The sequence below is a fragment of the Tachyglossus aculeatus genome, chromosome 19 (genome assembly GCF_015852505.1).
Source record: "Tachyglossus aculeatus isolate mTacAcu1 chromosome 19, mTacAcu1.pri, whole genome shotgun sequence".
NCBI classification, from domain to species: Eukaryota; Metazoa; Chordata; class Mammalia; order Monotremata; family Tachyglossidae; genus Tachyglossus; species Tachyglossus aculeatus.
The window spans coordinates 2295001-2313034 of record NC_052084.1 but is presented as its reverse complement, the minus strand read 5'-3'; the positions used below and the strand labels follow the sequence as shown (position 1 = coordinate 2313034).

The window sequence follows — 18034 nt, the reverse complement described above, 5'->3', positions numbered from 1 at the left end:
GGGGGTGGATGAGGGGGCAGTCTTCTTCTTGTTTGTGCGGACCGTCTCTATATGTTGCCAACTTGTACTTCCCAAGCGCTTAGTACAGTGCTCTGCACACAGTAAGCGCTCAATAAATACGATTGAATGAATGAATCAGTGGCAGCGATCTGCCTTGTTAGGAGAAATCTGCGGCGGCATGAATCTCTGTGACGCAGATGAAATCTTCAGTTGGGGTGGGCCCTCCACGGGGACAGGCTGGATGACGCATTCCAGCATCCTTTGGGCACTGTGCAGACGCCGAGGAGGGATTCCTGATTTGGGATCCTCTGATGGATGTGACCCGAGAGGGTGTCATCAGCGCCCAGTGGTTCCGGGGTTAGTAGAGTGCTTTGCTCACAGTGAGCACTCAATAAATACAATTGAATGGATGAATGAAAGACGTCCAAATGATGCTCTGATTCCACTGAGTGGGAAGGGATGAGCATCCAACTTGTACTTCCCAAGCGCTTAGTCCAGTGCTCTGCACACAGTAAGCGCTCAATAAATACGATTGATTGAATGAATGAATCTTCTGCTTCCAGTCTCTACGGGAAGCAGCGTGGTCTAGTGGACAGAGCCCGGACCCGGGAATCAGAAGGACTTGGATTCTAATCCCAGCTCTGCCACTTGTCTGCTGGGTGACCTTGGGCAAGTCACTTCACTTCTCTGTGCCTCAGTTACCTCATCTGGAAAATGGGGATTAAAACTGTGAGCCCCACATCGGACATAGCCTGTGTCCAATCTGATTACCTTGTATCTACCCAGAGCTTGCGTGATGTGGCCTCCTGGATAAAGTACAGGCTTGGGAGTCAGAAGGACCTGGGTTCTAATCCCAGCTCTGCCACTTGTCTGCTGGGTGACCTTGGGCAAGTCATTTCACTTTTCTGTGCCTCAGTTACCTCATCTGGGAAATGGGGGCTAATGCCACGAGCCCCACATGGGACACAGACTGTATCCAACCTAATCAGCTTGTATGTACCCCCAGTGGATACTACAGTGCCTGGCACATAGTAAACGCTTAAAAAGCATAAAAAAAAGTCCAGGCAGGATGACCAAGATAGCCATTCGGTCCTGTTTTGGTCCTAGGGCAGTGGGGGAAAGGATAAACTGGGCACCTGTGACCCCACCTTGACCCTCATGTTGTCTGTCATACAGTGGCCCAAGGATCTCGGTGGCGTTTTTGGGTCCGCCACTGAGGGAGAAGGAAGGATACTCCCCCTCCCCCGCGGAGCTGGGAATGGGCCTTCCTGAGCCTGGAAGACAAGGGACCTCTGAATCTCATCTCCGCACAACGATCCCTCTTGTCTCTGGAAATGTCCTCGGTCCCCTCAGCCTTCCGACACAACGACGGGGTTGGGGGGTGATTCAGTGCATCTTCAGAAACGCGTTAAAAAAGCTGTCTTCCGATTTCTCCTCCAGGACGGTAAGAGGAATCGCTTCCTCTCCAGGAGACAGTTAGGTCACGGGGTGTCCGGAATGACGGCAGAGTCCAAAACAGGGGTTCCGGGGGAGAAAGTCAACAGGAGTCAGGATTTGGGGCCCAGAGAGGGAGTCGACAGAAAGAGCCTAAGCGGTTCGCTAACTGATGCGCTAGAGGTGAGAAGCGGCGTGGCCCAGTGGCTAGAGCCCGGGCCTGGGAATCAGAAGGACCTGGGTTCTAATCCTGACTCTGCCACTTGTCTGCTGGGTGACCTTGGGCAAGTCACTTCTCTGTGCCTCAGTTACCTCATCTGTCAAATGGGAATTAAGACCGTGAGCCCCACGTGGGATCGGGACTGCGTCCAACCCGATTAGCTTGTATATACGCCAGCGCTTAGTGCAGTGCCTGACACATAGGAAGCATTCAACAGATACTACAGTTATTATTATTATTATTATTATAACCATGTGCTAAGTACAGTGCTGTGCACACAGTAAGCGCTCAGCAAATACGACTGATGAATGGATGAATAAATACGATTGAGCGACTGAATGGACCACCCCTTCAGGCTTTCTGATCTTCCACCCCACGCAAGGGTGGAGGGGCGGGAGCTAACCTGGTCCAGGTGAAAGAGCACATTGGCAATGTCCAGCACCCGCTCCACCGTCTTCTCGGGGTCCGAGGCTCCATCGGTCCGGTGCGGCAGGTCTTTGTAGAGGGCAATCTGCCACCTGATCGCCGGGTCTTCCATCTGTGGGCACAGGGAGGGCGACCGGCAGGATTCGCGGGCTGAACCCCGACCTTCCTGGCACATGAACAACGCTCGGGACTGGAGACCGAGATGCCTGGGTCACTGGGAAAGGGTTTCTTTGCTCTTCCCCGCAGCCCTTTCCTGCGCCGAGATCTCTCCTTAGCCCCTCTCTGTCATCTAATTAATGACGGCATTTGTTGAGCGCTCACTGTGTGCCAGGCGCTGTACTAAGCGCTGGGGTGGATACGAGCAAATCGGGTTGGACACAGTCTCTGTCCCATATGGGGTTCACAGTCTCAGTCTCCATTTTACAGATGAGGTCACTGAGGTAGAGTGACTTGCCATCTAGACTGTAAGCTCTTTGCTCTGCACACAGTAAGCGCTCAATAAATACGATTGATTGATTGTGGGCAGGGAATGTGTCTGTTTATTGTAATGTTGTGCTCTCCCAAGCAATTGGTGCAGTGTTCTGCACATAGTAAGTGCCCAATAAACACAACTGAATGAATGAACCTACATCCTTAGTGCCTCCCCATAGCCTCCTAGCTCTTTCTAATCATCATCATCATAATAATAACAACAATAATAATAATAACAACAATAATAATGGCATTTATTAAGCGTTTACTATGTGCAAAGCACTGTTCAAGGTGCTGGGAAGGTTACAAGGTGATCAGGTTGTCTCACAGGGGGCTCAGAGTCTTAATCCCCATTTTACAGATGAGGGAACTGAGGCAAAGAGAAGTGAAGTGACTTGCCCAAACTCACACAGCTGACAATTGGCGGAGCTGGGATTTGAACCCATGACCTCTAACTCCAAAGCCCGGGCTCTTTCCACTGAGCCATTCTCTTCCAACCCTTACTCCTCTACACATCCACTTTTAACAATCTGATAATAATAATAATAATAATGGTACTTGCTAAGTACTTACTCTGCGCCGAGAACTGTTCTAAGTGCTGGGTAAAGCCAAATTAATGAAGCTCCCTCTAGACTGTAAGCTAGTTGTGGGCATGGAATGTGTCTGTTTATTGCTATATTGTACTCTCCCGAGTGCTTAGTACACACGGTAAGCGCACAATAAATACAATTGATTGATTGAATAAATATCATGGATTGGGTTGCGGTCTGCGCTACTGTAAGGAAGATACGCCTGTTCTATTGGACTCCCTCAAGCGTTTAGGATGGGGCTCTAACCCCAGTAAGCGCTCCATAAGTAGCACGGATTTGGGGTTACGGAGTGTAAGGAACGAGGAAGTGCCCCCCAGAAGAGAAGGCCCAGAGGAGTGGTTCCTCCCTTACCTTGCCTTGCAGGTGAAGGTTACTGCGGATAACATCTCGGACTTCCTCCTCTGTGTCTTTCTGTCAAAAAAGGGACATCATCAGCCAGAAGGAAAGCTTGGCAGCGTGGCCTAACGCAAGAGCACAGGACTAGGAGCCCGGACGAGTCACTTACCTTCTCTGGGCCTCGGTTTCCTCACCTGTAAAATGGGGATGGGATGCCCGTTCTCCCTCCCCCTTAGACCGTGACGCCCCGTGTGGGCCAGGGATCGCGTCCAGTTGGACTTCCTTGTATCCATCTCAGCCCTTAGCACAACGTTAATACTCAATAAATGCCATCATTATCATTTTTGGAAAGAGGACGACCTCCCGGTGACCATAAACAGCGTGGCTCAGTGGAAAGAACCCGGGCTTGGGAGTCAGAGGTCATGGGTTCAAATCCCGGCTCCGCCACTTGTCAGCTGGGTGGCTCTGGGCAAGTCACTTCGCTTCTCTGAACCTCAGTTCCCTCATCTGTAAAATGGGGATTAAGACTGTGAGCCCCCCGTGGGACCACCAGATCACCTTGTATCCTCCCCAGCGCTTAGAATAGTGATTTGCACATAGTAAGCACTTAACAAATGCCATTATTATTATTATTGTTATAGAGAATAGTCCTCCCCCTCCCCATCCTCTCCACCTTACCTCCTTCCCCTCCCCACAGCACCTGTATATATGTATATATGTTTGTTAGGATTTATTACTCTATTTTTTTGTACATATTTATTCTATTTATTTTATTTTGTTAATATGTTTTGTTTTGTTCTCTGTCTCCCCGTTCTAGACTGTGAGCCCAATGTTGGGTAGGGACCGTCTCTATATGTTGCCAACTTGTACTTCCCAAGCGCTTAGTACAGTGCTCTGCACACAGTAAGCGCTCAATAAATACAATTGAATGAATGAATGAATGAATGAATGAATGAATGAGAAGCAGCGTGGTTCAGTGGAAAGAGCCCGGGCTTGGGAGTCAGAGGTTGTGGGTTCTAATCCCGGCTCTGCCACTTGTCAGTTGTGTGACCTTGGGCAAGTCACTTCACTTCTCTGGGCCTCAGTTCCCTCATCTGGAAAATGGGGATGAAGACTGTGAGCCCCCCGTGGGACAACCTGATGACCTTGTATCCCCGCCAGCGCTTAGAACAGTGCTTGGCACATAGTAAGTGCTCAACAAATACCAACATTATTATTATATGATATTATTATTATAAACAAGCTACAGGCTGCCAAGAGAGCGGGAGATGTCTGCAGAGGCATCTTCACCTTCAGGCCCTCAATAAGGCAAACGGGGGGAATTCTGAGATTCCTTTTCCCTTCTGAAATTCCTTCAAGGTGAGTTCCCCTTCACTGCCCTGGCCCTCCGAGAACAGCTAATACATTCTGGGGGGAACTTTTGCTCCCAGAAAACACAATGGGGGTCACTCTTGCAACCATTCCTCCAAGGATGGCTTCAGGGGAAACCATTGCTTGAATTTCACTGTAATTAGGTGTCAGACTGCACGATAATAATAATAATAATTGGGGTATTGGTTAATAATGATGGCATTTATCAAGCACTTACTATATGCAAAACACTGTTCTGAGCGCTGAGGGGAAACAAGGTGATTACGTCATCCCCCGTGGGGCACACAATCCTCATCCCCATTTTTTTTTACAGATGATGAGGGAACTGAGGCCCAGAGAAGTCAAGTGACTTGCCCCAACTCACACTGCTGACAACTGGCGGAGCCGGGATTTGAACCCATGACCTCTTTCTCCCAAGCCCGGGCTCTTTCCAATGAGCTTGTGCCAGGCAACGGTCTAAGCGCTGGGGTAGATACAAGGTAATCGGGTTGGACACAGCCCCTGTCCCCACATCCCCGTTTCCCAGATGAGGAAACTGAGGCACTGAGAAGTGAAAGTGACTTGGCCAAGGTCACGCAGCAGAGAAGTTCGTTCTGACTGCCAGGCCTGTCCGCTAACCACTAGACCACACTGCTATCCAACTGATTGACTGAACATACGCTCGGTCTGCTGTGCTTTCAAGCGCCCATTTCCAAACCACCCATTCAAGGTCTGTTTGGCTTTGGACGCTCAATGCACTCAGAGGGAGAGTAGATCCCCCTCTAGACGGGAAGATAATTGTGGGCAGGGAATGTGTCTACTTATTGTTACATTATAAGCGCTTAGTACAGTGCTCTGCACACAATAAGCGCTCGACAAATACGACTGACTATGACGGTGCTTTCCCTCTAGACTGCAAGCTAGTTGCGGACAGGGAATGTGTCTGTTAATAGTTGTATTATATTCTCGGGCAGGGAATGTGTCTGCTAATAGTTGTACTATAGTAATAATAATGATAATAATAATGATGGCATTTGCTAAGCGCTTACTATAATAATAATGATGGCATTTATTAAGCGCTTACTATGTGCAAAGCACTGTTCTAAGCACTGGGGAGGATCCAAGAGAAGCAGCGTGGCTCAGTGGAAAGAACATGGGCTTTGGAGTCGGAGGTCATGCGTTCAAATCCCGGCTCCGCCACTTGTCAGCTGTGTGACTTTGGGCAAGTCACTTCACTTCTCTGTGCCTCAGTTCCCTCATCTGCAAAATGGGGATTAAGACTGTGAGCCCCCCGTGGGACAACCTGATCACCTTGTAACCTCCCCAGCGCTTAGAACAGTGTTTTGCACATAGTAAGCACTTAATAAATGCCATCATTATTATTATTATTATTACACGGTGATCAGGTTGTCCCATATGGGGCTCACAGTCTTCATCCCCATTTTCCAGATGAGGTCACTGAGGCCCAGAGAAGTGAAGTGCCTTGCCCAAGGTCACACAGCTGACAAGTGGCGGAGCAGGGATTTGAACCCACGACCTCTGACTCCCAAGCCCGGGCTCTTTCCACTGAGCCATGCTGCTTCTCTCCTCCCGAGGTCTCAATACAGTGCTCTGCACACAGTAAGCGCTCAGGAAATAACGACCGACCGCCCAAACGGACACTTACCAGGCTAAATCGATTTTTGGCCAGCGCGATTAATTCCTGGTCTCCGGGGGCGCAGACATTCAGCCCAATGGGGAGCAACCTTTTCAGGGCCGCCACAATCAAGGAGGTCTGCATGGAGTAGCGGTCCCCCTTCCGCTTCATTTTCTTCCGCTCCTGGTCGGAAACGGCCGCCTGAAACAGAGGGAGGGCGGGAAGGGGGTTAGAGGGAAGGAGCTTCTCCCATTCCCCCTGGGTCACCTGCCCAGTCCTGAGCCCTCAACAGACCCCCGAGATGCGTCCCCCAACCCGCGGGGAGCTGACACTCTAATCGGGGAGAGAATATTTGCAACTACGGTAATCAAGGTATAGTAACTGTGGTATTTGTTAAGTGCTGACTACGTGCTAAGCACTGTTCTATGCACCGGCGTATGTAGAAGATAATCAGGTCGGCTCCAGGCCCTGTCCCACGTGGGGCCGTGGCTCTTCTCATCTTCAAAGCCTTCCAGAACGGCCCCAGGAGGCCTTCAGGGATTAATCTCCATCTTCCCAAGTCATTTGTGTCTTTTCATCCCTTTCCTTGGACTGTAAGTCCCAGGAGAGAAGGGGCAGGGTCTCTAACTTCCGCTGCCCTCTCCCAAGCAATTATTGCCCTGCCCTGGCTGCCCCCACAGACACTCGAAGAAGACTCTTCACTGACTGATCAATTAAAGAGCAAAAACCCAAGAAAACCCTCAGGACATTTTGGATTAAAGGTCAAAACTTTCCTAAGGGCCGCTCTCTTCCAAGTCAACACCGAGGAAAACAAGCCCAAGGGTCCGGCCGGCGGAATAAAAACTTCACCTTTGACATCTTTGACTTGGTATCGGTAATGAGGAAAGACATGTTGTTGATTTCATTCTGAACCACAAAGTTCTGCTCCTCCCTTTTGAAATTCTGAAAAGGAAGGCGGGAAATTTTAGTGCTGGGTGTTTGTCCTGGAGGAATCCACCTTTTTCCTTAAGGAGGGAAACTCTGTGGGGTTCAGCTCGCAGGATCCCCTCCGGTAAGACAGAGGTGTTTGTTTTTTTTGCTTTTAATGCTATTTGTTAAGTGCTCTACTATGTGCCAGGCTCTGTACTAAGCACTGGGGTAGATACAAGATGATCAGCTTGGATGCAGTCCATGTCCCGCATGGAGTGCACAGTCTGAATCCCCACTTCACAGATGAGGGAACTGAGGCACAGAGAAGTTAAGTGACTTGCCCAAGATCGCACAACAGAGGAGTGGGCGGCGCTGGGATTGGAACCCAGGTCCTCTGACTCCCAAACCCGAGCTCTTTCCACTAGACCACTCTACTCCCTTGAGCATCACGAGCGGAAGTCATTAGACCCCACTCTTTATCGTGCTCTCGAACTCTCCTTTCACTCTGGACTGATTTCTTCTCTCTCCGGTCTCCCAGCTCTGCCGCCGACTGTGAAAGTCTCCGGAACTCACGGATTGAGAAAATGTACTTTTTAAGCGCTACCAGAGGCTCAAGTGCTTCTTGTCACCGTAAAGGCTGATGGTTTAGATCTCTCAGGGATGAAAGTGATGAAAGAATCCGAGCATCTATGAAGTTCTTACTCCGTGCTAAGCACTGGGGTAAACTCTAGGTTATCAAACCAGGTGAGACAACTCTATCATCTCCACGGGGCTCACAATCTGTCTTATCCTCAGAAGATAATACAGAATATTAATAATAGTGGTGCTAGTAGCTATCCTAGCAGTGCTGGTCATCCAAAACTAGTAATAGTGGTCTTAGAAAGAATATTAGCAGTAGTGGTCATAGACCGCTAGTAATAGCAGTGACAGAAGTAATCCTAGCAGTAATAATAAAGATGGTATTTGTTAAGCGCTTACTATGTGCACTGTTCTAAGCGCTGGGGCAGATACAAGGTAATCAGGTTGTCCCACGTGGGGCTCACAGTCTTCACCCCCCATTTTACAGATGAGGGAACTGAGGCACAGAGAAGTGACTTGCCCGAAGTCACACAGCTGACAAGTGGCGGAGTCAGAATTAGAACCCACGACCTCTGACTCCCAAGCCCGTGTTCTTTCCGCTAAGCCACGCTGCTTCTCATTATAATTATGGTATTTGTTAAGCGCTTACTATGTGCCAGGCACTCTACTAAGCGCTGGGGTGGATACAAGCAAATCGGTTGGGCAGAGTCCCTGTCCCCCGTGGGGCTCACAGTCTCAACCCCCATTTTCCAGATGAGGGAACTGAGGCCCAGAGAAGTGAAGCGACTTGCCCGAGGTCACCCAGCAGGCAAGTGGCGGAGCCGGGACTAGAACCCACGACCTTCTGAGTCCCAGGCCGGTGCTCTATCCCATATGCCACTTGGATATGTGTAGAGGAGTAAGGGTTGGAAGAGAAGCAGTTGTGGCTCAGTGGAAAGAGCCCGGGCTTTGGAGTCAGAGGTGATGGGTTCAAATCCCGGCTCTGCCAATTGCCAGCTGAGTTTGGGCAAGTCACTCACTTCTCTTTGCCTCAGTTACCTCATCTGTGAAATGGGGATTAAGACTTTGAGCCCCCTGTGGGACAACCTGATCACCTTGTAACCTCCCCAGCGTCTTGAACAGAGCTTTGCACATAGGAAGTGCTTAATAAATGCCATCATTATTATTATTAGAAAGAGCTAGGAAGCTATGGGAAGGCGCCAAGGATGTAGGTTCTTTCATTCATTCATTCAATCCTATTTATTGGGCACTTACTATGTGCAGAACACTGTACCAATCACCTGGGAGAGGACAATATAACAATAAACAGACACATTCCCTGCCCACAAAGAGCTTACAGTCTAGACGGCAAGCACCTCATCTGTAAAATGGAGACGGAGACTGTGAGCCCCATGTGGGACAGGGACTGCGTCCAACCCGATTTGCTCGTATCCACCCCATAATGGTCGTAGAACACTGGTAATTGAGGTAATAATAATCGAGGTAATAATAGAGGTAACATGAGCCCCTTCCTTCCTCTCCCCCTCGTCCCCCTCTCCATCCCCCCATCTTACCTCCTTCCCTTCCCCACAGCACCTGTATATATGTATATATGGTTGTACATATTTTTTACTCTATTTATTTATTTTACTTGTACATATCTATCCTATTTATTTTATTTTGTTGGTATGTTTGGCTTTGTTCTCTGTCTCCCCCTTTGAGACTGTGAGCCCACTGTTGGGTAGGGACTGTCTCTATGTGTTGCCAATTTGTACTTCCCAAGCGCTAAGTACAGTGCTCTGCACATAGTAAGCGCTCAATAAATACGATTGATGATGAATAGTTGTGATCCTAGCAGTGGTGGTCATAGGTCATTAGCAGTAACGGTTGTAGAATATTAGTAATAGCGGCGCTGATAGTGATATGAGCCGTGGTGGTCGTCGAACGCCAGTAATAGCGGTGCTAGAAGTGATTTTATCAGTGGGGGCTTTACTCTGGGCAGCGGCAATACGAGCAGGATGGTGTCTTCTATTTATTTTGTCAGCGATGTGCATCTAGCTTTTCTTCTATTTATTCCGATGACTTAACACCCGACCACACGTTTTGTTTGGTCGTCTGTCTCCCCCTTCTAGACTGTGAGCCCGTTGCTGGGTAGGGACCATCTCTAGATGTTGCCAACCTGTACCTCCCAAGCGCTTAGTCCAGTGCCCTGCACACAGTGAGCGCTCAATAAATACGACTGAATGAAGGCTTTCAGGTCTTTCAGGCTTGTGGCCTTGGGCAGGTCACTTAACTTCTCTGAGCCTCAGTTACCCCATCTGTAAAAATGAGGATTGAGACTGCGAGCCCCACGTGGGACAACCTGATCATCATCATCATCATCAATCGTATTTATTGAGCGCTTACTATGTGCAGAGCACTGTACTAAGCGCTTGGGAAGTACAAATTGGCAACATCTAGAGACAGTCCCTACCCAACAGTGGGCTCACAGTCTAAAAGGGGGAGACAGAGAACAAAACCAAACATACTAACGAAATAAAATAAATAGGATAGATATGTACAAGTAAAATAAATAAATAAATAAATAAATAGAGTAATAAATATGTACAAACATATATACATATATACAGGTGCTGTGGGGAAGGGAAGGAGGTAAGGCGGGGGGGATGGAGAGGGGGACGAGGGGGAGATCACACTGTATAATAATATTTTATACTTTATTTTCTAATATTTTATATTTTATATTTTAAAATATTTTATACTTTTAGACTGTGAGCCCACTGTTGGGTAGGGACTGTCTCTATATGTTGCCAATTTGTACTTCCCAAGCGCTTAGAACAGTGTTTTGCACATAGTAAGTGCTTAACAAATGTCATTATTATTATTATTATTCATCATCAATCGCATTTATTGAGCGCTTACTATGTGCAGAGCACTGTACTAAGCGCTTGGGAAGTACAAATCGGCAACCTATAGAGACAGTCCCTACCCAACAGCGGGCTCACAGTCTAAAAGTATAAAATATTCTAAAATATAAAATATTAGAAAATAAAGTATAGAATATTATCATTATTACCGGGTTGCTTTAGGGACGGGCCCCCCAGCCGGCGGACACCCAGACGCGGACGGCGGCCCCTGAAGCCGGACTCTCGGGCCCCAACAACTCAAGTCGCCCCCCGGGGCTACTCACGTGGGACTTGGACCAGTAGATGAAGACTTCGGCGACCATGCGGAACAGCTCCTCGGCCTCGGGGCTGGGCTCCTTCAGCCACTTCGCCCTGAATCGCACAGGGGGGGGAGAGGATGCGGCCTCCTCGTTATCTCCTGTCGCCTTGGAAACCTCTTTAAAAACAACTAAAGCATCTGCAGGCAGATGTGCTCAAATCTGTATTGACTCTGTCGCAATTGGAACTTGGTGTCCTTATTCTATAAAATTTCAAATTCTCGCTTGGTGCCCTCCCCCCGATCCTCCCCCAGTTGCATCTTGGTGTCCTTATTCTATAAAATTTCAAATTCTCCCTTGGTGCCCTCCCCCCCGGTCCTCCCCCAGTTGGATCTTGGTGTCCTTTTTCTATAAAATTTCAAGTTCTCGCTTGGTGCCCTCCCCCCCGGTCCTCCCCCAGTTGGATCTTGGTGTCCTTTTTCTATAAAATTTCAAATTCTCGCTTGGTGCCCCCCCCCCCTGATCCTCCCCCAGTTGGATCTTGGTGTCCTTTTTCTATAAAATTTCACGTTCTCGCTCGATGCCCTCCCCAGTTCCATACACATAATTTGCGCCTTCCCATTTCCCTTGTGACCCTTACTTTCCCTCTGTGCTCCCAAGCACTTTGAGTAGTGCTCCGCTCCAAGTGCTCCGTACAGTGCTCTGCACACGGCGGCGCTCAGTCAGTGCTGTCCAGTACAGTGATCGGTGCCCAGTACAGTTCTCTGTACCCATCAGGCAACCAATTCAGGTCACCGCATCTCACTGGGCATTCATTACAGGGCCCTGCATCCATTAGGCACTCATTACAGTGCCCTGCATCACCATCAATCGTATTTATTGAGCGCTTAGTATGTGCAGAGCCATTAGGCATTCATTACAGGTGCCCTGCATCCATTAGGCCCAGCCTTATTAGGGATCCAGTACAGTGCCACTCATAAGGAAGTACCCAGTAGAGTGCTCTGCACCATTAGGCATTCATTCATTCAATTGCATTTATTGAGCGCTTACTGTGCGCAGAGCACTGTACTAAGCGCTTGTTGCTAAGGCATCCAATTTGGTGCTAATCTATTAGGAATTCATTCCAGTGCTCGCCACCCCTTAGGCATTCAGTTCAGTGCTCTGCTCTCATTAGGCATTCGGTTCAGTGCTCTGCACTCATTAGGCATTCAGTGCAGTGCTCTGCCCCCGTTAGGCATTTACTACAGTGTTCTGCATCCATTTGGCATTGAATATACTGCCCCACATCCATCGGATGTTCAGTACAATGCTCTGTACCCATCAGACAGACGCTCATTCCGGTGCTCTGCGTCCCATGAGGCATTGAGTACAGTGCTCAATCGTATTTATTGAGCGCTTACTGTGTGCAGAGCAGTGTACTAAGCGCTTGTTGCTAAGGCATCCAATTTGGTGCTAATCTATTAGGCATTCATTCCAGTGCTCGCCACCCCTTAGGCATTCAGTTCAGTGCTCTGCTCTCATTAGGCATTCGGTTCAGTGCTCTGCACTCATTAGGCACTCAGTACAGTGCTCTGCCCCCGTTAGGCATTTGCTACAGTGTTCTGCGTCCATTCGGCACTGAATATGCTGCCCCACATCCATCGGATGTTCAGTACAATGCTCCGTACCCATCAGGCAGACGCTCATTCCGGTGCTCTGCGTCCCATGAGGCGTTGAGTACAGTGCTCTGCTTCTCAGGAGGTGCTGAGTACAGCGCCCTACCCCAATCAGGCACCCAGCAGAGGCCGGGGTAGGGGTGGCTAGAGCACAGCCCCGGGAGTCAGAAGAACCTGGGTTCTAGTCGCGGATCTGCCACTCGTCTGCCGGGTGAACTTGGGCAAGCCGCTTCTCTTCCCTGGGCCTCGGCACCCTCATCAATCAATCAATCGTATTTATTGAGCGCTTACTGTGTGCAGAGCACTGTACTAAGCGCTTGGGAAGTACAAGTTGGCAACATATAGAGACGGTCCCTACCCAACAGAGGGCTCACAGTCACCAATGGGGATTAAGACGCTGAGCCCCACAGGGGACAGGGCCCGTCTCCAACTTCATCGCCTTGTATCTACCCCAGCGCTTAGAACAGTGCCTGGCACATAGTAAGCGCTGAATTTGATGGCATTTATTAAGCGCTTACTATGTGCAGGGCACTGTTCTAAGCGCTGGGGAGGTTACAAGGTGATCAAGCTGACCCACGGCAGGGCTCACGGTCTTAATCCCCATTTTACAGATGAGGGAACTGAGGCCCAGAGAAGTTAAGTGACTTGCCCAAAGTCACACAGCTGTCGACAATTGGCGGAGTCGGGATTTGAACCCATGACCTCTGACTCCAAAGCCCGGGCTCTTTCCATTAAGCCATGCTGCTCCTCTAGCCATGCCACGCTAAACAGCGTGGCTTAGTGGAAAGAACACAGGCGTGGGAGTCAGGGGGCATGAGTTCAATTAATCAATCAACCAATCAATTGTATTTATTGAGCGCTTACTGTGTGTAGAGCACTGTACTAAGCGCTTGGGAAGTACAAGTTGGCAACATATAGAGACAGTCCCTACCCAACAATGGGCTCACAGTCACCAATGGGGATTAAGACGCTGAGCCCCACAGGGGACAGGGCCCGTCTCCAACTTCATCGCCTTGTATCTACCCCAGCGCTTAGAACAGTGCCTGGCACATAGTAAGCGCTGAATAATATGATGGCATTTATTAAGCGCTTACTATGTGCAGGGCACTGTTCTAAGCGCTGGGGAGGTTACAAGGCGATCAAGCTGACCCACGGCGGGGCTCACGGTCTTAATCCCCATTTTACAGATGAGGGAACTGAGGCCCAGAGAAGTTAAGTGACTTGCCCAAAGTCACACAGCTGTCGACAATTGGCGGAGTCGGGATTTGAACCCATGACCTCTGACTCCAAAGCCCGGGCTCTTTCTACTAAGCCATGCTGCTCCTCTAGCCATGCCACGCTAAACAGCGTGGCTTAGTGGAAAGAACACAAGCGTGGGAGTCAGAGGGCGTGAGTTCGAATCCCGGCTCTGCCCCTCGTCTGCTCTGTGACTGTGGGCAAGCCACTTCACTTCTCTGGGCCTCAGTTACCTCGTCTGTAAAACGGGGATTAAGGCCGTGGAGCGCCACGGTGGACAACCTGATTACCTTGTATCTACCCTTCTCTGTGCCTCAGTTACCGCATCTGTAAAACGGGGATGAAGACTGTGAGTCCCACACGGGACAGCCTGATTACCCTTGTATCTACCCCAGCACTTGGGACAGTGCTTGGCACATAGTAGATGCTTAGCAAATTCCGTTCATTATTATTATTATTATTATTATTATTATTATTGTTATTATTATTATTATTATTATTAATGAAAAGCAGCATGGCTCAGTGGAAAGAGCCTGGGCTTTGGAGTCAGAGGTCACGGGTTCAAATCCCGGCTCCGCCAATTGCCTGCTGTGTGACCTTGGGCAAGTCACTTAACTTCTCTGTGCCTCAGTTCCTTCATCTGTAAAATGGGGGTTAATCAATCAATCGTATTTATTGAGCGTTTACTGTATGCAGAGCACTGTACTAAGCGCTTGGGAAGTCCAAGTTGGCAACATCTAGAGACGGTCCCTACCCAACAGTGGGCTCACAATCAATCAATCAATCAATCGTATTTATTGAGCGCTTACTGTGTGCAGAGTACTGTACTAAGTGCTTGGGAAGTCCAAGTTGGCAACATCTAGAGACAGTCCCTATCCAACAGTGGGCTCACAATCAATCAATCAATCAATCAATCAATCGTATTTATTGAGCGCTTACTGTGTGCAGAGTACTGTACTAAGCACTTGGGAAGTCCAAGTTGGCAACAACTAGAGACGGTCCCTACCCAACAGTGGGCTCACAATCAATCAATCAATCGTATTTATTGAGCGCTTACTGTGTGCAGAGCACTGTACTAAGCGCTTGGGAAGTCCAAGTTGGCAACATCTAGAGATGGTCCCTACCCAACAGTGGGCTCACAATCAAACAATCAATCAATCGTATTTATTGAGCGCTTACTGTGTGCAGAGCACTGTAGTATGCGCTTGGGAAGTCCAAGTTGGCAACATCTAGAGACAGTCCCTACCCAACAGTGGGCTCACAATCAATCAATCAATCAATTGTATTTATTGAGCGCTTACTGTGTGCAGAGCACTGTAGTATGCGCTTGGGAAGTCCAAGTTGGCAACATCTAGAGACAGTCCCTACCCAACAGTGGGCTCACAATCAATCAATCGTATTTATTGAGCGCTTACTGTGTGCAGAGCACTGTACTAAGCGCTTGGGAAGTCCAAGTTGGCAACATCTAGAGACGGTCCCTACCCAACAGTGGGCTCACAATCAATCAATCAATCAATCGTATTTATTGAGCGCTTCCTGTGTGCAGAGCACTATACTAAGTGCTTGGGAAGTCCAAGTTGGCAACATCTAGAGACGGTCCCTACCCAACAGTGGGCTCACAATCAATCAATCAATCAATCGTATTTATTGAGCGCTTACTGTGTGCAGAGCACTGTACTAAGCGCTTGGGAAGTCCAAGTTGGCAACATCTAGAGATGGTCCCTACCCAACAGTGGGCTCACAATCAAACAATCAATCAATCGTATTTATTGAGCGCTTACTGTGTGCAGAGCACTACACTAAGCACTTGGGAAATACAAGTTGGCAACCTATAGAGACAGTCCCTACCCAACAGCGGGCTCACAGTCTAGAAGGGAACAAAACAAAAGACCGTTAAGACCGTGAGCCCCCCGTGGGACAACCTGATCACCTTGTAACCTCCCCAGCGCTGAGAACAGTGCTTGGCACAGAGTAAGCGCTTAAGAAATGCCATTATTATGCTGATGATTATGAAAGAAAGGGGTGGGGGCGGGCCGGAAGGCAGACCTGTTGTAGTCCACGAAGCGAATGAGCAGCGGGTAGAAGGCATACAGGTCCCGGGCCAGGGTGGTGAACTCGTCCAGGATGAGCAGCTCGGCTTCGGACATGTCCCCCCGGGCCTCGGCCTTCAGGTGGTCTTCGTCCGACACCACGGTGGCGGCCTTCTTCTTCAGCTTGGCCATCAGGGGCAGGAAGTGGGTCTTCAGCAGCTGCGACTTGACCTTGTTGATGATGGGCTGGGAGAACACTGGGGGGGGGGGGGCGGGGGTGTAGACGAAACGGCTCCACTCAGCCCGGCGGCGGCGCTTATTAATGATGGCATTTTATTAAGCGCTTACTATGTGCCAAGCACTGTTCTAAGCGCAAGGTCATAAGGCTGTCCCACGTGGGGCTCCCAGTCTTCCTCCCCATTTTCCAGATGAGGGAACTGAGGCCCAGAGAAGTGAAGTGACTCGCCCGAAGTCACCCGGCTGACAAGTGGCGGAGCCGGGATTTGAACCCACGACCTCTGACTCCAAAGCCCGGGCTCTTTTCCACTGAGCCACGCTGCTTATTGAGCGCCTACCGCGTGCGGGGAAGAGAGGGGGCCGGTTGGCCTCCCCCGGACCCGAATTCCCCGTGGAAACGGAGGACGCAAGTCCTTCCTTCAGGAGAAAGGGGCTCCATTGTCTTGAACTAGCTGTGCAGAGACTGATGTCTCTGAGAAGCAGAGAAGTTCAGTGGAAAGAGCCCGGGCTTTGGAGTCAGAGGTCATGGGTTCGAATCCCGGCTCCGACACATGTCTGCTGTGTGACCTTGGGCAAGTCACTTCACTTCTCCGAGCCTCAGTGACCTCATCTGTCAAATGGGGATTAAGACTGTGAGCCCCCCTTGGGACAACCTGATCACCTTGTATCCCCCCCGGCGCTTAGAACAGTGCTCTGCACATAGTAAGCGCTTATCAAATGCCATCATTATCGTTATTAGTAGCAGCGTGGCTCAGTGGAAAGAGCCCGGGCTTTGGAGTCAGAGATCATGGGTTCAAATCCCGGCTCTGCCAACAGTCAGCTGTGTGACTTTGGGCAGGTCACTTCACTTCTCCGAGCCTCAGTGACCTCATCTGTCAAATGGGGATGAAAACTGTGAGCCCCCTGTGGGACAACTTGATCACCTTGTAACCTCCCCCAGCGCTTAGAACAGTGCTCTGCGCATAGTAAGCGCTTAACAAATGCCAGCATCATATTAATGTCATATATACATATACCTGTATATATGTATATATGTTTGTACATATTTATTACTCTATTTTACTTGTACATATCTATTCTATTTCTTTTATTTTGTTAGTATGTTTGGTTTTGTCACCCCCTTTTAGACTGTGAGCCCACTGTTGGGTAGGGACTGTCTCTAGATGCTGCCAACTTGTACTTCCCAAGTGCTTAGTACAGTGCTCCGCACATAGTAAGCGCTCAATAAATACGATTGATTGATTGATTGATTGATTAATGAGTCCCCACCGAGGAGCCAGTCCCCGGCCCCCCGTGCCCCTCACCGGCCAGCCTCTTCATCCAAGCCCCCTCGTCGACGCCCAGGTTGTTGTGGATGATCTTGAGGACGTTGCCCAGGAGGGTGTTCATGTGGTCGGCGCGGAGAGCGGTGCAGCAGGGCTCGGGCGGGCGGGGGCCGGGCCGGGAGCGCCCCTCGGGCCCGTGCTCCCACCAGCGGGACATGTAGCTGCACAGCATCGGCAGGATCACCTCCATCACGTGAGGCATCTGGGCGTAGCGCACCCCGGATTCCGCCAGCTCCATGATCTCCTCCATCAGCTTCTCCAGCGTGGGCACGCCGGGGCACATCTCCTCCACGCTGTCGGGCAGGTTCAACGCTGCGGACGGGGGGAAATCGTGGGAAACACTAGCCCGGTGCTCAGCACAGTGCCCAGCACATAGCACTCGCTCAACACATCCCCCCAATTAATTCATCAAAGTGATAGAAACCCAAGAGCTTCCTCTGGGCTTTGGCGGCCCACAC

At 49.7% G+C, this 18034-nt stretch overlaps 1 protein-coding gene across 1 annotated transcript in view; it reads right to left on the bottom strand.

Annotated features, from left to right (window-relative positions):
- Positions 1-18034, bottom strand: part of RYR2 (ryanodine receptor 2) — a 307123-nt gene that overhangs the window by 65944 nt on the left and 223145 nt on the right. The window contains exons 68-74 of the mRNA XM_038761058.1: positions 17556-17888; positions 16031-16271; positions 11121-11208; positions 7313-7405; positions 6494-6664; positions 3493-3552; positions 2058-2192 (exon numbers count right to left, since the gene is read on the bottom strand). Coding sequence (XP_038616986.1) covers positions 2058-2192; positions 3493-3552; positions 6494-6664; positions 7313-7405; positions 11121-11208; positions 16031-16271; positions 17556-17888 — 1121 coding nt within the window. The remainder of the gene's footprint in view (positions 1-2057; positions 2193-3492; positions 3553-6493; positions 6665-7312; positions 7406-11120; positions 11209-16030; positions 16272-17555; positions 17889-18034) is intronic.